The sequence below is a fragment of the Tachyglossus aculeatus genome, chromosome X1, assembly GCF_015852505.1.
Source record: "Tachyglossus aculeatus isolate mTacAcu1 chromosome X1, mTacAcu1.pri, whole genome shotgun sequence".
Taxonomy (NCBI): Eukaryota; Metazoa; Chordata; class Mammalia; order Monotremata; family Tachyglossidae; genus Tachyglossus; species Tachyglossus aculeatus.
The window spans coordinates 88,825,677-88,849,046 of record NC_052101.1 but is presented as its reverse complement, the minus strand read 5'-3'; the positions used below and the strand labels follow the sequence as shown (position 1 = coordinate 88,849,046).

The 23,370-nt window shown below is 55.4% G+C and overlaps 1 protein-coding gene across 1 annotated transcript; it reads right to left on the bottom strand.

The window, feature by feature from the left end:
- Window positions 1-1,055: 1,055 nt before the first annotated feature.
- Window positions 1,056-23,048, bottom strand: CAMKV (CaM kinase like vesicle associated). Its single transcript, XM_038740587.1, has 11 exons — window positions 22,861-23,048; window positions 6,361-6,469; window positions 6,005-6,136; window positions 5,639-5,713; window positions 4,183-4,321; window positions 3,669-3,789; window positions 3,388-3,463; window positions 2,875-3,011; window positions 2,499-2,577; window positions 1,948-2,035; window positions 1,056-1,629 (listed from the first exon to the last, which is right to left on the bottom strand). Exons 2-11 carry the CDS (start codon window positions 6,453-6,455, stop codon window positions 1,135-1,137), a joined length of 1,437 nt encoding a protein of 478 aa, XP_038596515.1. The 5' UTR covers window positions 6,456-6,469; window positions 22,861-23,048; the 3' UTR covers window positions 1,056-1,134.
- Between the last annotated feature and the right edge of the window lie 322 nt (window positions 23,049-23,370).

The following is a 23,370-nucleotide window of genomic DNA, read 5'->3' as shown; positions in this document are numbered from 1 at the left end:
CTGCCCTCCCGTTTGTGCTCACAAAGCACCATACCACCCTTGGAGGCTCAGAGCCACATGTCAAAGCTACGATCCCCACCCCTGGCACTGCCCTCTCAGTCTTTCCTGCCCCTGGAGCATTTTTTTCAGAGCATTTCCTAGGAACTGACCCCTGTAAATAGCCCCCCGCGGGTCCTGGGAGATTGTGGGGCCAGGTGGAGGGGAAACAAAGGCATTAGAGAACAGTCCAGGGCTATGGCTGCATGGACAGTGGCTTCAGCTTCACTTCCTTCTGCAATAAGCTCACTTTTTTTCTCCTTTTCCTGCCCCGGGGTCCTGCCCAGGAATGCCCACCGGGGCCCGTCCTGGGAATGCCGACCGGGACCCGGCCCTGGAATCCCCACCGGGGCCCGGCCCTGGAATGCCCACAGGGGCTCTGTGAGGGCAGGGAATGACCCTCCCCCTGGTCCCCTCATGTACCATGCTTACATTCCCATCACACCCGGACACGGCAAGAAAACCACCCCCCTCCCCTTAAACACACTCACCCAGACACAGAAACTGTCCTCTCAGGCCTGAAAGGATGGGCAGGGGCAACGGAAACATCCTTGAACCCTCTCCACGAAGCCCAAGCAGAGGAATGGCTTTCAGAGAAGCCTTTCCAGAGCCGGGACCCAGGTGAGGATGGGGCTGCAAGGCCTGGGAGAGAGGGATAGGGCAGGGCTTGGGGAGAGGGAGATAGTAGGGTCCCCAAGTGTTCCCAGAACAGTGTTCGGGGAGGAACAGAAATGGGAGAAGCCAGCAAAAGACAAAAAAAGCCACAAGAAGTCCATGCAGAGGCCAGGCAGGCCAGGGCCCTCCTTGCCCACTAGCACACACAGGGAACAGGACAATTTTCCTGCGAACCCAAGGGATGGCTCCGCAGAGAAGGGGGGCAGGCCACACCCCCTGACCATGTGCCATGGCCCTGCTGAGAAGCAGGGGGTTGCCATGCCAGTGACTCTATGTACAATGAGACCCTCCTCACCCACCCGCCCGCCCACCCAGCCAGCCCTCTCTCTTTCTCTCTCTCTCTTTCTCTTCCTCTCTCTTCCTCGCTCTCTCCTTCTCTCTCCCTCTCTCTCCTTCTCTCTCCCTCTCTCTCTCTCCACCGGCTCAGCCAGTCTCCTCGCTCCGAGCCTCCGGGGCGGGGCTGGCGGCCTCATCTCCGTTACACGTGGGAGTAGCCTGGACCATCACGCCAACCGTGCCGGTGCTGTCCAGCTCAGCCGGGGCGGGCACAGGGGCCGGGGATGCCTTGACAGTGGACGTGGTGCTGCTGTCGGTGGGCGGCGTGCCGGTGCTCCCCTCCGGGACCGGGGTGACGCTCCCTTCGGTGGCCGGTGTGGCGCTGCCGTCGGTGGCCGGCGTGGTGCTGCCGTCGGTGGCCGGTGTGGCACTGCCGTCGGTGGCCGGCGTGGCGCCGCCCTCAGGGGCTGGAGCGGCACTGCCTTCCGGGGCTGAGGCGGAGCCACTTGCCGCAGCAGACGTGGCTCCACTGGAGGCAGCCGGAGTGGCAGTGTCCGTGGCTGGGACGGCTGGTGCTGCAGCTGCGGTGGCTTGCTCTGGGGCCCGCAGACGCTTCATTAGCGTGGTCACTCGCACGGCTTTCTGGAATGAGGGAGGTGTGGGGGAATCAGCGAAGGGCGGAGGGGACCTGTCCCACCTACAGGAGCTCCCGCTAACCAGACGGTTCTCTGGCAACCTCCGGCCCCTGGACACACATGCAGTTACTTCTGGAGGAGTATAACAGCTTAAACGGCAATCTGGGGTGTCCCCTGGAGAGGGGATGTTCCAAAGAACGATCCAGCGAGAAAGAGCACGATCCCAAGGGTGAGGGATCAGGAGTCCCTGGGGAGCCAGGGAGATGGCCAGAGGGAGGAAGAGAGTCAGAGGGGTCTTGCCTGCTGTCCCCTGCCCATTCTCTACCTTCCACTTGGCCCTGGCAAAGTTCTTTTCAATCTGGGCGCAGACCCCGTCCTTGATGTTTTTGTCTGAAGCAGCATTGCCCGAAATCCTGGAAGAGGGCAGGGAGGGGTGAGTGCCCGCGTGCCTGCACTGCCTGGCCCCTTCCTCTGGGATTTGGGCTCTGGGGCACATACAATCATTCGAACTGGGCCCTGCTGCAGATTTGGCACCCAGGGTGCACACTGCTTGCCGTACCACCCGGTTGGGGGGTAGGCAGGGAGGTCACCCGGGAGTGGAAGGGCTCCCGGGGGGCGGGGAGGGGGGTGCGGGGGAAACGGGGCTGTGTCTGAGAGGAGCTGCTTCTGCCGCCCTGTGCTCTCTCCCACTAGAGCCAGGGCTGGCTCTGGGTCCCTCAACTCTGCGGTCCCTCCACCCCTTGGTGGGTCACTCGAGCCCAGCTCTCCACACTGCAGGGGACCAAGGGCACTTACCCCCGCTTTGCCCTATGGTCAGGCCAGCCCTGTGGCGAGGCTGGCCCTGGGGGCAGGGCGGAGGGGGAGAAGAAGACTCACCACTCGTGGGAGATGGCCTCCTCAGCTGTGATCCTCTGATCCTGCTCCACCTCCATCAGGCGGGTCACCAGTTCTTTGGCTGTGGGGGAATGGAGGCTTAGGGGGGTGCAGGGGCCACAGAGTCCAGGAGGAAGTGGCGGGGGGGAGCTAGCCCCCTGGGCTTCTTTTCTCTCTCATCCAGGTGCATGTGCTAGATGTGCTTTCCCAGATCCCTCCTCTCTTTCTATTCAAGCCAGTCCCCCTCTCCCCACCACGTGGCCAACAAGTGGCAGTGGGGCCCACCCAGAGCCTGGGAGAAATGGGGGATTGGGGACTCAGGAGGTGAGGAAGAGGTGGGGGAAGGGCCCCAGGGTTGGTGGGGCCATAGCCTCCTCACCCGCCTGTGAGATGTCATCCCAGTATGGAGAGTCAAACTCATAGTCCCCTGCCAGGATCTTGCGGAAAAGGTTCTTGTCATGGTTCTCGTAGTCATCCTCCTCCACCTCTTCGTAAAAAGGTGGGTTCCCTGACAACCTGCAACCCGAGGGGAGGTCCCACTGAGCCCCTTTCCACCAAAGCCTCCACTTCCTATGCCCCCATTTCTCCTTCCCAACCCTATCCCCCAACCACACTCCCTCCCCAGGCTCCCCTTCCACTCCAGAGCCAAGAAACAGCAATGCCAGAATCCAGTGGAATCGCCAACGAACTCCACCATGTCCCACCCAACCCCCGAGCCGTCTCCCACCTGGGCCCCTCCCCAGGATCCCTTAGACCTATGCGAAGCAAATCAATTATGCTCCCACCAATCGATATCGACAGTTCCTGGACTTCCCAACCTTCTTTCCCCATCTCCCCTGGCGTGCCTAAGTGTCCCCCTCAGCCGCCCCCACTCCACCCCAGCGCCACTCACAGGATATACATAATGACCCCGATAGCCCAGCAGTCCACGGGCCGTCCGTACCGCTGCCGGCCTACCACCTCCGGAGCTGCAACGACAATTGAGTCCTATTAGCCAGCTCAATGCCTGGCCTCCCCACTCCCACCATCTTCTTTTTTGGTCCCTGCCCAGTCCCCAAACCCTTTCCATTCCAGCTCCTGTCCATTCTCCCTCCTGAGCCTGCCGCCCTATCCCCCTAAACCCTGTTGTCCTCCCCCCGCCCCCCAAAAGCAACCCTCCAGCTCCCTCCTTGCCCAGGTACTCCGGGGTCCCGCAGGGCTCCTTGATGAGCCCATTCTCCAGCTTGGCCAGGTGAAAGTCACTGATGACAATCTTGGAATTCTTCAGCCGGTTGTAGTATACCAGATTCTCCAGCTGCTCCCAGGTTGGCATGGAAGAGGGCAGGAAGGACAGAAGGGTTGGTTCCAAACTCAGCCAGGTGCCTCAACCCTCCGATTGACTCTGGGCCACTCCCTGCTCCTGGCACCAGCCAAGAATCCCCTTGCCCAACCACAGTTCCTTTGGCCCCAGTAGCCTGAACTGCTTCCTCCACAGTGGTCCCAGTCCTTCTCTCCCCACCACCTGGCCCACACCTCTTCCCCACATTGGTTTAGTTTCCTCTCCTTCCCCATTTCCCTTTCCTTAGAGCCCCAGGTTTCCTTGTCCCTCACCCCATGCCACCCTTTCCTCCTCCCCTGAGCCCCTGGAATTCCTCACCCACCCCAGGGGCCCTCTACCCCAACCCTCTGACCCCAGGGAAGGTGACACCTTGAGGTTGCGATGCACTATCTTGAGGGAGTGCAGGTAGGCCACGGCCTCTAGAACCTGGCGCACAACGTTGCTGGTATCGCGCTCCGAATAATAGCCCTGGTCCAGGATCCAGTCAAACACCTCCCGGCCTGTGGCCCTGTGAAGGACATGGTCATTGTGGGTTGACAATTTGTGTCTGGCTCCTCCACCTCATTAGACTGGAAGCTCCTCCAGGACGGAGGCTGGGCCTTTTATTTCTACTGTACACCCCCTCCTGCCCCCCCTCCACCAGCACCTAGTGTCATGCTTTGCATGCAATAGCCCTCAGTAAATGGCCATGCTGGGCTTCTTTCAGGGGCCCCTATCTCCAGCCTGCTTTCCCCAAAGACTCCCGGGGTGGGGGGTCCAACCTCCTGGAGAGGTAAGGGGAGGCCTGAGGAAGGTGGAGAGGATGGGGCTCTCCAATGAATGACTGACTGAAGGAAGATTAGAGGCACAATAGCTGGCCAGGGGCAGGGTGGAGGGGGAGAGGGAGACTAGGCATTTCCTCCAGCCAGCCTCAGGAGTCAGGGAAAGTCCACAGTGCTGAGGGAGTGTGTGTGTGTGTGTGTGTGTGTGTGTGTGTGTGTGTGTGTGTGTGTGTGTGTGTGTGTGTGTGTTGCAGGGGTGGGGGACAACCCTTGGAGATAAGAACAGGGAACAGGTTAACTCAAAAACACTCCCATGGAAGAGAGATAGCAGGTTCGGACAGGTGGTGTGGAGAGAGGGCACAAGGGTAACTACCGGGATTACTGGTAGTGCTTAATTTGACCTGGGAGAAGAGTCAGAGTGCTGTAATCTGTCCAACTGACTGGGTCCACACTCCCCCTCCTCCCTGTCACAGCTTTGTCCCAAAAGATGTCAAGGCTCCCCCCACCTCCCGCCCCACAGCCCCAAACTGTAAGCCCGTTGTGGGCAGGGATTGTCTCTCTTTATCGCTGCATTGTACTTCCCAAGCGCTTAGTACAGTGCTCTGCACACAGTAAGCACTCAATAAATACGACTGAATGAATGTTCCAGGGTAGGACATGGAGCTCTCCCCACAGGTCTTAGGGCTGAGCCCCACTTAAATTAAGCACTGGTTACTTGTGAGAGGGGAGGAAGGAGAGGGTTCAGAAGGAGAGGGGTGGAAGAAAGGGTGAGGAGGGGGAAGGGGCTTAGGAGATCACTGCAGAGGGATACTGCCTTCTTGCTCTTTGGGCTTTGGCCCATCTCTGGAGAAACCCAACAGGCAGAGAAGTGAGGTCAAATTCCCGGTTTCCCTTTTGTCACTCTCACTCCTCCAACCACCTGTTGTGCCAGCCCAGATCAGCTCAGCCCAGCCTAGCCTGGCCACTGGACCCATGCTCTTTAGGTCCAAGGGAGGTGAAGGTCTCTGCCGAGAGGGTCTGGATTGGTCTACCGATTGGCGTTCAGGGTTGAGGGGTGAACTCACAGCTCCAGAAAGATGAAATACTCTTTGCGAGTCACAAAAACATCCACCAGCTGCAGGATGTTGGGGTGTTTGACCCTGCAGGAAGAGGGAAGAAAAGAGAGGATGAAAGGTGGGGGAACCCAGCAGGCAGGAGGAAATGGAGACTGGGGCCAGGGGTGTCCTTCTACTTCCTTTTCACGCTTCTCCCTCTCCTTTCCCCCAATTTCTCCCCGACTCCCTTTCTCCCTCCTTCCCCTGCTCTTCCCTCTTCTTTCTTTCCTCTTTTCCTTTCCCACTCCCCCACCCCTCTCCCTCTCTCCCAGGGGAGCCAGCCAACATCCCCAGGGGTGGGGGCGGGGGCGGGGAAGAAAGGAGAAGCACACTCACATTTTGAGAATGATGATCTCGTTCTTGGCTGCCTTGCGCACTTTGCGCCCATCACGCTTCAGGAATTTCTTGCAGGTATGCAGCTTCCCTGTTGCCTTCTCCTTGGCCCGGAAAATCTCACAGAATTCCTCCCTGCACCCATACCCATAGCAAGGCTCAGCTCCCAAGTCCCCAGTCCAAGCCTTGGCCCTCAGATCTATCCCCAGTATGCTGCCAGGAACAACAGTCTGGCTCTCCCTTGCCACCCTGGCGACCCTGACCCACTGGAGGCCAGCCCCGGTAGTCTGCCTCCTATCCCCTTCCCCACTGTCCTCCGAGACAACTCCCCACCCAGCCCCCCTAGGCTCAACACTCACGTTTTGATGACCTGCCCCAAGTCATATCTGTCGGTCACCTCAGAGGGCTGGTTATAGTCCTTCTTGTCTCCCAGTGTCACACAGCCAAACGGCATTGCCGGACCCCAGTCTGCAAATGGGGGAGGGATCATGGGGAGCATCACAAACTCAGATATGGGCCAGCATTTGCCTCCTTCCCGAGATCGACATCCTCCTCCAGTGATCCCACAATGCTAATACAGCCATTTCCAGCTCTGGCCTCATTTTCTCCATGATTCTTGAAACAAGGCCAAAGACATGGCTGCTGAGCCCCCAAACTTAGGGCTCTCTAATAACAATAAAAACTGTGGCATTTGTTACATGCTTACTATGTGCCAGGCACTGTACTAAGCACTGGGGTGGTCACAAGAAAATTGTGTTGGACACAGTCCCTGTCCCACACGGGGCTCACATTCTTAATCCCCATTTTACAGATGAGGCAACTGAGGCAAAGATAAGTGAAGTGACTTGCCCAAGGTCACACGGCAGACAAGTGGCAGAACCAGAATAAGAACCCAGGTCCTTCTGAATCCCACAGGGCCATCCTGCGAAACTGGAAGATATTAGGTACCCCAGCCATATGTTGTTAGGTTCCCCAGCCACCTTGCCAGTTCATGTTCTCTGAAGAGGCCACATCCAACAGGTTTAAAGTTACCAACTGTTTCACATTAGGTATTGTTACCACAGATTTGGAGCTCCCAGCCCACCGCCCGAAGAATGGCTTGCTGTTTTCCTGGCAGTCCTGTTTCAGGTGGAGGTGGTGGGAGGGAACGGGTTAGTTGTGGTGGTGGCAGCCGCGGTTGTTTCTGCATGCTGTTTCCTGAAGGATTTTTGTGCAGCTGGAACAGCGTTGAGGCAGTTCTGCTGGAAATCTCTAGGAAAACGCCCATGACAGCTGCAACCGTGTTGGCAGCCACGATAACAGTGGCCACATTTGCAGAGGCTAGTCGGCACCATGGTGGAGGAAGTCGCAACAGCTTTGTGAGAGCCTGTGGGTGCGTGTGTATTTGTGTGTGACCGTTGCCATTGCCACTGCCATTTTTTTAAATGGTATTTGTTAAGCGCTTACTAACTGCCAGGCACTGTACTAAGTGCTGGGCTAGATACAAGATAATCGGTCCATGTCCCACATGGGGCTCATAGTCTTAATCTCCATTGCTCCTTTGCCATCCTTTTTGTTAAGTGATTAACAAATACCAGAATTATTATAATTATCCTTTTCCCTCTCCCTCTCCCTCCTCTCTCTCTCTCTCTCTCTCTCTCTCTCTCTCTCTCTCTCTCTCTGTTTCTCTGTCTCCCTCCCTCCCTGTCTCTTTCTCTTTATATATTGTGTCCTCTGCTGTCCTCTGTTCTTTCATTCATTCATTCATTCAATCGTATTTATTGAGCGCTTACTGTGTGCAGAGCACTGTACTAAGCTCTTGGGAAGTACAAGTTGGCAACATATAGAGACGATCCCTACCCAACAGTGGGCTCACAGTCTAGAAGGGGGAGAGGAAGACCAGATGACCAGGGGTGTGGGTTGAGGGGAGTCTCCTGCCAGCCTCCCAGACTTACTAATTCTTCCCTAATTACCTTCCCCAATTACAATTAAGCCCTCATTTCCCCGGCTCTCTCTCCCTTCTGCCTCTATACAGGTGGATCTATGACCTCTGGGCATTTGCTATTCACCCCACCCCCAACCCCACAGACTTACACACATATCTTTAAATTATATACTATAAATTATTTATTTATATTAATATCTGTCTCCACCTCTAGACTATAAGCTTATTATGGGCAGAGATGCTGTCTACCAACTCTGTTACATCATACTCTCCTAAGTGCTTAGTACAGTGCTCTGCACATAGTAAGCACTCAATAAATATGACTGATTGATTGAATGATTGATTCTGTCTTCTTTTCTTGTCTTTTGGGCCCCACCTCCTGAAGGACACTTTCCTCTCCCACTTTGCGCCCCTGAAAATTTCCTTAGGCAAGAGTCTTTTACCCTTTCCTCCCTCTCCAGGAGGGTGCTGCAATTCAGATAAAGCCCAGATACCCAGGATCTACCTGTCTGCCCTGCCAAATGCCCACAGCTTGAATATCCACAACTATCTGGGATAGTAATCAATCAATAGCATTTGTTGAGTGCATAATAATAATGACTGTGGTATTTATTAAGCATTTACTATATGCCAGGCACTGTACTAAGTGGTGGGGTGGATACAAGCTAATCGGGTTGGACACAGTACTTGACCCACATGGGGCTCACAGTTTCAATCCCCATTTTACAGATGAGATAACTGAGGCACAGAGAAGTGAAGTGACTTGCCCAAGGTCACACACAGCAGATAAGCAGCAGTGCCAGGATTAGAACCCTCAGCTTTCCGACTTCCAGGCCCTTGCTCTATCCACTACGCCCTGCTGAGTGCAGAACACTATACTAAGCATTTCAGAGAGAATTAGTAATAGGATTAATAAACATTACCTCATCTGTAAAATGGGGATTAAGACAGCGAGCCCCAAATGGGACTGTGTCCAACCCGATTACGCGGTGTCTACCCCAGTGCTTAGAACAGTGCTTGGCACATAGTAAGCACCATTATCCTCTAGACTGTGAGCTCGTTGTAGGTGGAAGATGTCTGTTTTTGTTAAACTGTAGTCTTCCAAGAGCTTAGTACAGTGCTTTACACACAGTAAGCGCTCTATAAGTAGGAGTGAATGAATGAACATGACCTCTGCCTTCAAGGAGTTTACAACCTAGCAAGGGAGACGGACACTAAAATCAATTACAAATAGGGGGAATTGTAGAGCATGTAAGACAGGTACATAAGTGCTATGGGGCTTCTGAGTACCCAAGTGCTTAGGTGATGTGGAAGGGTTGAAGCTGGGGGGAATAGGGTGGGGAGATGAGAGATTAATTGGGGAAGACCTCCTAGAGGGCTTCCCCTCTGGACTGTAAGCTCCATGAGGGCAGGGAATGTGTCTACCAACTTTGTTGTCCCAGACTCTCTCAAGTGCTTAGTACAGTGCTTTGCACATAGTAAGCACTCTGCAAATGCAATCAACTGTTTCATCAGTTGGAGGAAATATGATTTTAGTAGGGTCTGCTGGATGTGAAGGTGTCGGAGGGGAGGAGGGGGAGTTCCAAGCAGGAGAGGGGTGTAAGAAAGAGGTTGGTAGCAGAAGAGGCAAGAGTGAGGTACAGTGAATAGATAGCCAGATCCTGCCAGGGGCCAGAGCAGCCCGAAATCTCAGTGTCCTCAATCCCCCAGTACCAGTTCTCCCCAACCCCGTCTGATGGAGCTCCATCTTCCCTGCTTTTAGGTCTGTTTCCCTCATTAGAAAGTAAGCTTCTTGTGGGCAGGGAATGTGTTACTTGCTTATACAGTGCTTAATAAAGAGCCTGACACCCAGTGGGAACTCAATAAATGCCATTGCTACTACTACTACTACCACTACCACTATCACCACTACTGTTGCTACTGCTACTATTAGCCTAAGATGGGTTTCAGTCACCTTCTCCCCCACCCTCACCCCTGCCCTGACCAATGGAAGGATTTGGACTCTGGAGGAGGGATGGAGTCAAAAAGAGCCTGCTCTTTCTTGGCCCATCTACCTCCCCTGCCCTGCAAGTAGCCTTCAACCCATTCTCCCTGGAGTCCCCTGCAAGAGCAACCCCTTCTGCACCCCAATCCATGGAAACATGGCCGTATGGAGGAGCATCTGGTCCAAGCCACACCTGGGTCCCTCTTAGAACCGCTAGACAGAGCATTCACTATCGCTGTAACCCAGATTGGGCTCACACAGGCCTGTTTTCCCCAAAGTCTGCCCATCTAATACCTCAGAGTGCTTCCTGTATGTCACTCCTTACTGTTTCCCGGGCCTCTGTGAGAAAGGTCAGGGCCAAATGTGAGACAAATCAAGGCCAAGATCATTATCTACAGTGCCCAGTCATGGAACTAAGATTGTGGGAGTGGGAGAGAATGGTTCACCATGGGGAGTTGGGGCCAGTGGGGATGGGAAATGACACCTATGAGCTCTGACTCCTGGTCTGGTGTTCTTTCCCCTGGATAAAACAGTCTCACCTTCCCATTTCCATAATCTGCTACCCCAACCTCCTCCTCCTCCTCCTCCTTCTCCTTCTTCCCCACCTTTCCAGACTTCAATCGAGAAGCAGTGTGGCCTAGTGGAGAGAGTACGGCCCTGGGATTCAGAAGACTTGGGTTCTAATCCCAGCTTTGCCATTTGCCTGCTGTGTGACCTTGGGAAAGTCACTTCACTTCTCTAGGCCTCAGTTTCCTCAGCTGCAAAATGGGGATTTAACATTTATTCTCCCTCCTATTTAGACTCTGTGCCTCATGTGGGATAGCCACTGCATCCGACCTGATTACTTGTATTTACCCCACCATTTACCCCACCCCACCACCCCACCAGAGAAGCAGCATGGCTCAGTGGAAAGAGCCCGGGCTTTGGAGTCAGAGGTCATGGGTTCAAATCCTGGCTCTGCCAATTGTCAGCTGTGTGACTTTGGGCAAGTCACTTCACTTCTCTGGGCCTCAGTTACCTCATCTGTAAAATGGGGATTAAGACCGTGAGCCCCCCGTGGGACACCCTGATCACCTTGTAACCTCCCCAAGCACTTAGAACAGTGCTTTGCACATAGTAAGTGCTTAATAAATGCTATCATTATTATTATTATTTAGAACATTGCTTGATACATAGTAAGTGCTCAACAAATGCCACAACTATTATTCAAGCAGGATTCATCTAGAAGGCATGGCCTCCTCTTCCTGGGCCACCACATTCCCACTGAACCCCCACCATCAACGTAGGGACCTGATTGGATCAGTCATAAGTGACCATAAGAAATACTGTGGGGTTTGGTTCCAGCTCCACCTGCAGTGTAGCTCCAGACGAGCTTCCCCCTCCATGGAATGTGGGGGAACCATGACCAGAGAGGTGCTGCTAAGTCCCCAAAATATTTAGCATTTTAGAAGTGGATCTACTGGAGCAGCAGGGTTCCACTTTTTAATTTCCACCTTCCCCTTCCCCGTCCCCCTCCCACCCACCTCTCTCTCTCCCTCTCTCTCTCTCTCAAAATTCCTTCGCTAGTCCCATTTAGGGGCTGGGAAATATTCGCCTGCCCAGGCCACCATAAACCAGTTTGGGTCAGGGGAAAGAGGTAGGGAGGTCCCCTTGGAAGTTTTCAAGGGTTATTAAAATACGGGGGCACAAGCCCCGGGGTGGGGTGAGGGGGCAGATGCCCCAGGGAAAATTCAAAGTTGTCAGGGAGGGCTGACATTGTTTTAGGGTTGTGCCAGGCCCCCCACTGGAGTACCACAGAGGCACAAACTGTGCCCAACTGTGTAGCCCATTCCTGAAACAGCCAGACCCCTACAGGTCCCATACTCATTCTGGGATGGAGCCAAATAGCAAAACTTCCAGAATCAAAGGTCAGCCCCTCCTAGGGTGATTGTCCATCTACTCCATAAATGATCCAGGGACAGGCAGGGTCCTCCAGGGTAAGCTAATCCATCCTCCTGCCTCTGTTTATCTACCCCTTTTCACTAAAAAGAGATAAGGGCCCAGAATAGGAGATCACCCAGGCTTTCCCAGGTCCTTACATTTCAGGAATTTCTTCCTGCTGCTGCTGCTGAGGATAATGATGAAGGATTATATTTGTGAAGCATGCTTGCTTTGTGAAAGTATGGTACTAAAGCACTGGAGAAAGGTGCAAGGATACTAACTTAGACAAGGTCTCTGGCCCCTAGGGGGCTTCACAATCTAAAAAGGGCAACGGGGAACTGGCAACAGACACACAAAGAAAGAAATAAAACGATAAATGAAACAGAAATGTAAATTAAAAACAACAATAAGAACAACAAAAATTACAATACATAATGCTGAAAGGACGACTAACCCCAGTCCCTCTTCCACTTCCTCTTGTGCTAGCCTCAGGGGAGATTGGGTAGTGGTGCTATTCCCTTAAAGATTTGTCCAAATGGGGTCAAGTCCCACTCAGCCTTGCCTTCTCTGGGCTAAGAGCTCCAGGGCCTTCTCCACAATGGAACGCATAAAGTACTTGAGGCAAGTGCCTCCCGTTGTTGGGTAGGGACAGTCTCTATATGTTGCTGATTTGTACTTCCCAAGTGCTTAGTACAGTGCTATGCACACAATAAACACTCAATAAATACGATTGAACAAATGAAAGTGCCTGCGGAGAGCCCTCGGGATGGGCCTTTCAGAGAGCCCAGCCATGGTCCTGTTGGCCTCCTTGGGCCCCAACCTCCCAATTGGACTTTGTTCTCTAAGGCAGACGTGCTCTTCTCTTGACCACACCAGTAAGAGCCTGACCAAACTGGGGTTAATAATCATAATAATATTAATGAAGGTATTTGTTAAACACTTACTATGTGCCAGGCTCCTCCTCCTCCAAGAAGTCTTCCCAGTCTAAGCTCCCTTTTCCTCAGCTCCCCCTCCCTTCTGCATCACTTTGACTGGCTCCCTTTGCTCTTTCACCGCCCCCCCCCCCCGCCCCAGCACTTATGTATATACTTATAATTCTATGTATTTATATTGATGCCTATTTACTTGTTTTGATGTCTGTCTCCTCCCCCGCCCCCCCCCCCCGACTGTAAGCCTGTTGTGGGCAGGGATTGTCTCTCTTTATTGCTGTATTGTACTTTCCAAGCACTTAGTACAGTGCTCTGCACACAGTAAGCACTCAATAAATATGACTGACTGACTGAATGAATGAATAAGCACTGGGGTGGATACAAACAGATCGAGTTGGACACAGTCCCTGTCCTATGTGGAGCTCACAGTCTCAAGCCCCACTTTACAGATGAGATAACTGAGGCCCAGAGAAGTGAAGTGACTTGCTCAAGGTCATACAGCAGACAAGTGGGGGAGCGGGGATTAGAACCCATGACCTTCTGACTCCCAGGCCCATGTTCTAGCAACTATGCCATGCTGCTTCTGTAGGATCCCAGGGATGGGGAGAGTAAGAGGACAGGGTTCAAACTGCCTCCCCATCAGTGACCACCGCATGAACTTCCCAAGGAGGCTGGATACTGTATCAAAAGGAGAGTCCAGACCCCATATTTAGCTCTCAGCCCCAGGGTTGGGAGCTTTTGAAATTATTTTCCTCAGGGCTCAGACTTTGCCCTGGCATCCATTTTAGAGGCCCCTAGAGCCCTGGAGCTAGGCCCCTCCCCCACTCTTAACTTAGGGTTCGTGCTCCACCAACCACACCCATGGCATGGCCCTAAGTGACATAGCCATAAGCCATTCTCATTTTAGGGCTTTACCCCATTTTAATTTTCCTCTCCCTCTCTTATTTTGTGAGGAAGTTGATAACACTGTCACTGTCTGTCCTCCTCTCCCCCCCCTCGCGCCCCCCAGATTGGTCTCTATCTTTGGGGGCTCTCTGCTCCCTGCAGATCTGGGCAGATCTGCCTGCCCCCATTCCCGATTCCCCATCCCTCCAGAAAGCTCTGCCCCAACACCTGAGACTTTGGGCGTATAACAATAACAACAGTATTTTTTCAGGACTTATTATGTATCAGAGAATTGTGCCAAGCACTGGCATAGAAGTGAGATAATCATTTTGGAAGATTGGACACATCTCCATCCCACATAACATTTTCAGTATAAGGGGAGGGAGTGCCCTCTCCAGAGCGATCCCCTTCCAGCCCCCAAGATTTCTTTTCCTCTCAGATCCATCCCACCCCCACACCTTGGATTTCCTATCCCTCAGTCCCTCAGGCTCCCTCCCACCTAGACAGATCTGCTGATGCCTCCCTTGCACCTCCCCAAGGTAGATTCACTCACAATTCCTAGGACTCCCTCAACCACAGACAGCTGTTCACCCCACCCCCACCCCCCGGCCCTTTGGGGTTCTGTATTGAAAAGTCACTGCCCTCCTCCTCCTCTTCCTCCTCCTTCTCCTTCTCCTTCTCCTGCCATCATCCACGATCCAGGAACATTCAGCTACATTTGGCCCCCAACATGGAACCAGGCACACAGTGAGGCTCAAATGGCCCAGGTAGCATTGGTTTGGGTATCTAACTTAGGGCAATATCACTAGCTTAGCCCAGCAGTGAGGAAGATGATTTTGGTTGAGGCTCTCCATTGCTGGGAATCAGATTCTATATTGCTCCTGGTGCCCATTGCGACCTGAGTCACTGAGAGGATTGCACTCAGGATAGAAGCTGCCCAGGAGACATGTCCAGAACTTCCCAGAATCATGGAAGGGGAGTTAAGAGGTTATCTGGAGGAGCAGAAGGCAGGCAGAGGCTCAGCAACCCATAACATGGAAACTCTATGTTATTGGGGTTCCAGAGAAGCCTTCATCCTTCTGCTCATCACCTCGGGACTGTATGTTGGGAAGGTTGTGGAAGTATGAATAACGCTGGCCCTGCCTGGGGCAGGGAGGAGCTGACCATAGCTAAAGGAGACCAAGAACTATCCCAGGCTCTGTTCACTCTTTGGGCGTATTTTAGTTTGCTTTCTTTTTCTCTTTTCCTTCTTTTCCTATATGTTTATCTTTCCCCTTTAGGTTGTGAGTCCCTTGTGGTGTGGAGTCATGTCTGAATCAAATCTCTGTATTCTTCTGGGAACATAGTACAGAGCTGTGCACATAGTATTGTTATCGACTGATTCATTGATAGGCTCATATCCATGGCTCCGGCCAGGATTGCTTTTACCCCAACCAAAGGGTCCTTCTGGCAGGAAATTCTTCATCCTCCATTGGTAACCACCTTCAAAAAGCTTCTCTGAATTTTGGTGTGGTCAGAGGCAATTTATCAAAGGAAGTCAACACTGAAGAGCCCACAGTAAACATCTAGCTCATCTATGGTATTTTACAATCCACTCCTAACTTCTTACTGCCTGGCTTGCTCAGCCTCAGCTGCTTTCTCCCTCACTCTCCCTGACTCTAGTCTTACCTAAATCCCTCCTGCTGCATTCCGACCACTCCCAAACCCTAGAGCAAAAAGCTCCCAGTGTCGAGACAGGCAACAGCCTTCTAAGGGTGCCTGTTGGCTCCTCCTGAGGTAACAGTGCGCACACCCGCTTCTCACCCACGCACATGCACCATCTGTTTCCCCACTGCAGAGCCCCCCAGATCCACCATCCTCCAGGCGGAGCTGGGGCCTCTCAGCACACTTAACCATTCAGGAACCGGCAGAGCCCAGCCCTATAGCCTGATCCTGCCACCGCCCCGCGTCTGCAGAATCGGGCCTGGGTATTCCTGAGCCCTGGGCAGGACCTGACGCCTTGGGCCACGCCCGGCTCCCAGAGCTTTGCACAGGCCTGGCAGAAAAGCATGTCGGGCTCAGGCCGGGGTGTGGAGGGGTGTACACTTGCCACTCCTAGAGTCAGCTCTCCTCCACAACAGGCTGACTTTTTCCCCAGACTCAGGTTGACCTGACCATACCTTCCTCACAGCACCTTTGGCTACTGATCCCTAAAATGGCCTTTTGCTGGTTTCTCTCTTACCCTTGGCTTTCTTCCCTACCTTTCTCCACACTTCTCCCCAGTCGTCTCTCTTTTCCTCTCCCTCCCCTCTCTTCTCCAGGCTGAGAACTTCCCCTAGAAGTCCTCTGGGCTCCCTACAGCTCTGGCTGAGCAGAATCTGATTCCATCACTTTGGGTCTGCCTTCTCAGCTCCAGATGCTGTTGCAAACACCTCCCAATTTAGTGGCAGCTGTGAACCGCAGATCAGGTTGCTGCTGCCTCCTCCTGTGTCCCCCACCCCCACCCCAAGCACCTAGGCTTGATGCTGGGGCCGGACCCCCAAACCGGGCTGTCTCTTTGTCATTCCCAGCCACGGGCACAGCTGACCCTAAACCAGCATCAGGAGCGAGGAAGCGTTCTTCCAGGAAGCTTCCCTAAGCCAGCCCGGGCCACCCTCTCTCCCCACCCTCCCCAATCGACTCCTCCCCACCTTCACCCAGACACTTCACAACGCTCCTCCCACCCCCACCCTCCACAGGGCTCCGTCACTACTCACTGTGCTGCACTGTGCTGGAGGCAGGATTGGTCTCCGCCCGTTGGCTGTAGAGTCTTAAAGGGACCCTTATTCCTGTCTCCCGAGGCCCTCCCTTTCCTCAGGCCCCTGACATCTCTCGCATGATGGAAGCAGACCCCAAATTGTCAGAGAGTAGAGTTGAACTAGGGGTTCTTATCCTTGGTGGTCGAGGTCGAGGAAAGATGCTCCCCCACCCCCACCCCCGCCACAGGTCTCTCCCTGCTCGTTTTTCTCTTACTCCCCCAAGGTGACAGAACGTCTGTGGGGACAGCTCAGGGGGGCTTCCAGCTGAACTGCCCTCTGGGGGACTTTCCTCCTCTCAGCTGAGCTAGACACTGGTAAGGGCTTTGCTGGAACCCTCAGTGGGCTAGACCCAGCTGGAAGCTGGTCCCAGATGGTCTGCATACTCTCCCTCCCAGCGGCTCATTCGTTCCCCACCATCTCTTCCCTCTGGAGGCTTAACCCATCCCTGAGCCTGGGGACCTGGGAGAAGCTCCAGGTGGACCTGGAGAGAGGGGCTGTTAGGCCCTAGGACAATCCATAGATAGGGTTTACTCTCTCTTCTCCCAAAGACCGGCTTGTTGAAGCAGGGAAGAGTGAAGAAGATGGCTTCCTCCCGTTTGCTCCCTTCTGTTCCCTGCCTGGGCCTCCTGTCAATCCTGGCTGACACATCCCAAAGGCTGCAGCTCTGACCTCTCAACTGTCCTGGTTTACCCAGCCACAGGCCCTGAAATCTCAGCCCCATTTCCTCCCCAGTAGGCTCTCTGCCAGCTGTGCACCCGCTCTTCTTCCCTGCTGGTCTCCTTGGATGCTAAACTCCATGGGGCTCTGGAAAATAGGGTGAAGATCCGTGAAGATCCGTGATCCGATGTCCTCGGGGGAGACGAACCCAACTCTCGGCCGCGACCCCTCTCTCTGGCTGACAACCTCCACCCCCACCCCAACAGCTGGAAGAGGTATGTGACCTGAGAAAGGGTGGGAGTGGAGCTGGGGAGGGGATGAAGTGGGGGTGGGAGGGTAGGGAAGAAGAGGCCCAGCAGCTGTGGGGAAACGGGAGCTGCAGAGTTGCTATAGCAACGGAAGTTTTAAAACAAGGTGGGGAGGAGGGGAAGTCACAGGCAATAGGCAGGAGTGGGGGCAGGGACCCCACTTCTTGCTCTCGCTTGGCCCCAGACACCACTCGGGACCACTCCCGGGAGGTTCACGGTCAGGACAGCTCTCCCCCACCCCATGCAGAGTGGCAATGTGTAAGAGGGAGGGGTGGGCGTGCTAGGGGAGGTTTGGAAGAGTGGAAGTGAAGGGAGTCCAGAGAAATGAGGTTTGTAGGAGTGGAGGCCAAGGGTAAGTTGTGGGGAAAAGGGGAGGCTGGAAAAAGGGTGAGTGTGTGAGAGGAGCCCGGGTGTTCGGAGGTGAAGGGTGGGGAGAGTGGGGAGGGCAGGGGTGAATAAAGGGGAGGCTGTGGGGAAAGGGACAAGGGTGAGAAGGAGAGCCTAGGAATCTAAAATCAGCAAGGAGACATAGTGCAAGCGTACCTGGGCAGAGCACTGCCCCAGAACCCAGACCATTAGGATAATTAACTGTGGGCACCGTGGCAGCTGTTTCCAAAGCCCGTGTCCTTGAACACATCGAGTGGGGTAAGGTGGTCTGGGGCCGGACGATCCCGTGTCTTTGAACACATCGAGTGGGGTAAGGTGGGCTGGGGCCGGATGAGCCCGAATACGGGCTTGGGGAGCTGTCCTGGGTAGCCAACCAGCACAGGTTCCCGGGCCTCTGCCTGGCTGCTTACAGCACTCAGAGAGGAGGAGGAGGTGGCAATCGGGAGAGAAGAGAGGAGCCTCTCCCGTGCTACCCAGACCCCCAGGAGTTCCTCACGTGCACAGCCTCCCGGCTCTGTGAGGCGCGGAAATGCGCAGCGGGTCAGGGAAGGAGTCGACATCCCAGCATCAGGAGCCCCATGGGTTTCATCCCCTTTTTGGCTCAGCCCTTAGAACCATCCCAGCCTGGAAATGCGACTCTCTCTAGGGTGGAACCCATCGGCATTCAGCTGGGAGGGGCCTTGCACGCCACCCTGGAGAAAGGCAGAGTCCCTGCGGGGGTGGGGATTGGGATAAAGAATGGGGAGTGGGATAGGGGACAAATTTGGAAGCAGGAGGAGCTACAGACTGCTAAGGTCTGATTGGAGCCCCTTCCTGGGTGCTCGCTATGATCCCCAGCCCCTCCACTGCCATCACAGATTCTCAGCTGAGCTATTCTGGGTGCGGGCTGTCGGCTATTTCAATATGTCGGAAGATGCTTGTGAAGGAGAGACTCTGGATTTCAGGCGCAGGATTTGGGCGGGCTATCCTTGGCCTGTGGATGACCTTCCTCATCACTCCTGGGCCAGAGCTGACCTCAACTCTGCTGGGCCTCAGACTCTGGTCCAGGTAATCACCTGCAGAAGCAACCTCAACTCCCTGAAGAAGGGACTCTCCCCGCGAGGCGGGGTGCCAACCCCTCTGGACACCTGTCTACTTGTTTTGTTTTGTTGTCTGTCTCCCCCTTCTCGACTTGGAGCCCGTTGTTGGGTAGGGGCCGCCTCTATCTGTTGCCGATTTGTACTTCCCAAGTGCTTAGTTCAGTGCTCTGCACACAGTAAGCGCTCAATAAATACGATTGAATGAATGAATGACAAGCCTCCCTCTCCTGTCCCAAGGGAGGGACGAGGAGTCAGAAGGGTCGGACAATGGTAGAGCTGTATGGAAGTGCAGGTGATGTTCTAACAGCTTCAAATCCCTTCCCTGCCTCTTCCTCCTCCCTCAGCCCCATCTGGCATCTTCCAGCTCCACTCCCACCCCCTCCCTGGGTGTCACTGAGAGGCACGTTCTCGGTGGGCAGCCCCTTTCCCTTTTGGCTTTTCAAGGTAAATCTGTGAGAGGCAAAGAGGAGAGGGACTCAGTTCCCCCAGGCCACCTGTCGAGGATGGGCCAAATTCATCAGTACGTGTCTCCCTCCTGGGGCCTCACTCCCTCCCGAGGTTACCTTGCAATGGGTGCGTACAGCTGCGCCGGGAGTCCCCTGAGGCTGGTTATGCATCTTGTTCAGGAGAGAAACTGCCCAAACACTTCCCAGGAAAATATGAGAGGGGTTTAGATGGTTGCGGGGAGGGGAAATGGGGAGGAAGAGAAAACCCATTGTTCATCTGGAAGAGAGATGCCACCTGGTTACAGTTCCAAATGTCCAGAGACTTGACCAGGCCACCATCTCTGCTCAAGGGAACACTGGGGAGTGAGTGAACACTCGACTGGGAGTCAGGACACCAGGGTTTCTTCCCCAGCTCTGACTCCAATTTCCTGAGTGGCTCCAGGCAAATGGCTTCCCCTCTCCGAAACTCGGTTTCCCCATCAGTGAAAAGGAGGGACTGAGCCCGCCCCGCCGCTGAGGAGTTGTAGTGATGATGGGAAGGGCCATCTTCCTGGCAAATTCCAGGACACCGTGGCTAGGACAGGCCACAGGGAGCACAGGCACTCCCGTGCGAGGCCCAATCCCTGCCAACGTGAGCAGAACAAGCAAAGAGGGAAGAGGGAGAAGGGGAAGGACAGGATGTCTTCCTGAGGTCCCTGACCCTGCTCTTCCCACTCGGGGTCACCCACAAGCTCTAGCCCCTGCCTGCTTAATTTGGGAAAAGCAATTCTGGCAGTCCCCAGGATGACACTGCTGAGAGCAGCTGTTCCTCTCTTCCTGGAGCTCAGAACCCAGGCAGACCCCCTCCCCTAATGGAGTCAGGTTTTTCCACCGTCCAAATGGGCAAACTGAGGCCCTAAACGAGGCAGAGTCCCACCATACAGGGGGGCAACAGAAGGAAAATAGCGATTCAGGGGAGACAGGGGGAGAGCCTCCACAACCTCCTGTATCTTCCCAAATGCAGGGATCCTCCTGGGGCCTTCATCCTGCTGCTGTTCATTCCCCCTCCCCACCCTTCCCTCTGCACCACCTATTCACTTTGATCTGTACCCTGTACCCTTTAAGCACTTGATAGTCACCCCACTCTCAGCCCCACAGCACTTGCGTCCGTATCCTTACACTCTGCCTTTTCCTCTATCTGCAATTGATTTTAACATCTGTCTACTCCTCTAGACTGTAGCACTTTGTGGGCAGGGATCGTGTCTACCAACTCCATTGTATTGACCTCTCCTAAGCGCTCCTTTCAAGGTTCTACACACCGTTGTGCTCAGTAAATAACACTGATTGATCACTGCTGCTGCTGCCGCTGATGATGATAATGATTTAATAGTTGAGGTTATAGTACTCCTGGAGCCAGGGAACTTCCTTTCCTTGCTGCCTGCCAGACAGGTGTCTCTGGCTCCACATTCCACCTCCCTTCTCCCCCCTCCTTTGCGCCCTTCATTTCCAAGGGAGAGGGTGGAACCCGCTAGGCTGTTTGGCGAGAAAAGGAGGTAGCCGAACCCGGGACCATGGAGCAGAGATAAGCAGGCAACTCCATCTCTTGACCCTGCTCTTGGCCCCGGCAAGTGGCACCATCTCTCTGGCTCTGCTGGGTCTTTCCCTAGATCCCTCAGCATCAGCCTACTAGAGTGAGGAGAGTGGTCCGGGTGCATACTGTCCCGGTGGAGACGTCCCCCTCAGACCAAGGGTGCCGTTCTTGGTGTCAGCCTAGGCAGCGTGTGGAGAATAGGAGAGCTGGCCCCTCGGAGGCGAAGTGGTAGGGAAAAGGATGAGTGGAAGTCAGGGGGTGGCTGGCCCAGCACCAAAAACCGGAGGAGTGAGGAGATTTGCCTCTGCTATTCTGGGAAAGGAAAAGAGTAGGGGTCCCGGTGAGAACCCCGAATTCTCCAGTTTGGGGTGTTGAACCCCAGCCCCACCAGCCCAGCCATGAGAAGTCTTTATGGAAGACAGGGGAAGGAGGAAACAAAGACAGTTAAGAAGAGGAGGAGGGGAAGGGGAGATCGTAGTGCGTTTGGCACAGGAGACGCCCAGATGCGGGTGCGGATGAGGGGGGAAGAGCGGAGGCATCATGTGTTGCCGGAACCCAATAGCTGGTTTTCTGGCCAGGCTGCCTCTCTCTGCTTCTTCTTTACTGCGGGACCCCTCCCCAGAAAGATCCGGGCTGATTGTTGCCACAGAGGGCGCTCTGAACCTCCATCCCCACCCCTTCCAGTTACCCAGAGCAAGCCACTTAATGGAGTTACATACCACCACCACCCCCGACACACACGCAGCCATCCATGCAAGCCCAGGGACACATGCAGGCACATGCCACCCAGTCCACCAGCCTACGCAGCCAGCCTCATGTGCCTGCCAACTCTTCCTCTCTTCCCCCACCCTCCCTTCCGGCCCACCACATGTGCACATGTGTCAGCACTCCCACCCCTCCCCACCACACACATGTGCACATGCAACAGCATCCCCTGCACACGTGTGCACATGCAACAGTATCACCTGCACGCATGTGTTCCCGCCCAGCATATGACCAAGCCAAACCCCCTGCACAGCCGGGATGGGAAGGAGGGGGTAGATATCCAGAATCCCACCCCCAGGTTCTAGCCCCGGCTCCCACCCCATGCCCTCACTGTTGCCACAAATACGGCACTCGCTGTTGTCATGGAAATTAGTGCGAGGTCTCCAGGAGCGGAGAGGAGATGAGGAGGGTGCAGAAGCAGGAATGGCCCGGGGTGGGGGAGCGGGGTGCAGGAAAGAGTGGGGGAGATATAGTCGCGGGAGGGGAAAGTAGATTCGCTCCAGGCCCGGGGATTGAGAACGCAAGTGGGAGAGACTGTACGGTCCCGACCCTGCTCCCCGCCCCCTAACCGGCCCCATTCTCAGCCCCAACTCTACTCGTTCCACATCTTGGGCTTGTGCGATCCCTGGCTCACCGGGAGCCTGACGGGGCAGTCCCAGAAAAGGGTCCCCGGGCGGGGGTGGGGGCGAGGAGGCAGGGAGAAGGGCTCTGGGAATCTGGGAAGGGGTTTCTGGCGGAGAGGGCCTCTGGTAAGGGGAATCAGCGGGGGAGCGGCCGAAAGGGGTCTGTGTTCCGGACCCCACTGCCCTCTGCCCTACTCTCGCCCCACGCTCACCCCGCCAGGGATGGAGGCTGGAGATGGGAGCCTCCCCCCTCCAGGCTCAAGCCGCTCTCAGAGGCGGGCAAGGACAGCCGTGACCCCCACCCCCCCCCCACCCCCACCCCCAACCTCCGATCGCTCTGGGACTCCTTAATCCCCCTCGTGCCAGCTGAGCTGAGCTGAGCTGAGCTCCTCTTCCGAGCCGAGACGCAGCCTTCCCGCCCCGACGGGGACCCGGCTCCCCGAGCATCGCTCTGCTCCCCGACCCGGCTCGGCATCTTTGGGGGCCTGGTTTTGACGCTTAAGCCCCAGGGCAGCAGCCGCTTTCCGGGCATCCCCCGGAGCCCCAGCGTCCCGAAGCCTGGAGGTCGACGGCCCGGCCAGCCTCCCCGTGAGCCCGGAACCTACCTGCAGCGGCGGCCGCCCCGTCACCTGGAGGAAGCCGCGGTCACAGGGGTCGCAGAGGTCCGAGGCGCGGACGGCCCCTGCGGCTCTGCCGGCGGCGGCGGGCGGGCTCCGAGACAGGGAGACGCGGCACCGAGCTCTTGCCGCTCTCCACTTTCGCGCACGTCCAGCATCGCCCGCCGCTCCCAGCGCCGAATTCGCACCGGGACCTAGGGCGGGGCGAGGGCCGGACGGGGGCGGGGGGCGGAGAAGAGCGGGTTTCGCCCTCCAGCCCCGCCCTTGAAGGGGCGGAGCGAGGCTCCGGGGGACAGAGAGCTGCAGGAGGAGCTCCCCGAGAAGGCCAGGTGGCAACTCACCCTCCCTCCTCATTCCCTCTCCCACCCACCCACCCCGCGGAGTGCGGATCACATCTCCCGGGACCCCTGCCGCCCGACGTTCGGGGAGAAAGCGAACCGAGTAGCGGCCCAGCCTCTGGGTACCCCTTCCTTTCCCACACCATCTCCTGGCTGGGGA

Bases quoted from the DNA above. Each gene is read 5' to 3' on its own strand.
- CAMKV (XM_038740587.1), bottom strand. From the start codon at position 6,455: ATGCCGTTTGGCTGTGTGACACTGGGAGACAAGAAGGACTATAACCAG. The intron at 5,714-6,004 runs GTGAGTGTGCTT...CTCTTCCTGCAG, and splicing joins GAGATCATCATTCTCAAAAT to GGTCAAACACCCCAACATCC. The intron at 2,036-2,498 runs GTGAGTCTTCTT...GCCCTCTTCCAG, and splicing joins GAGGCCATCTCCCACGAGTG to GATTTCGGGCAATGCTGCTT.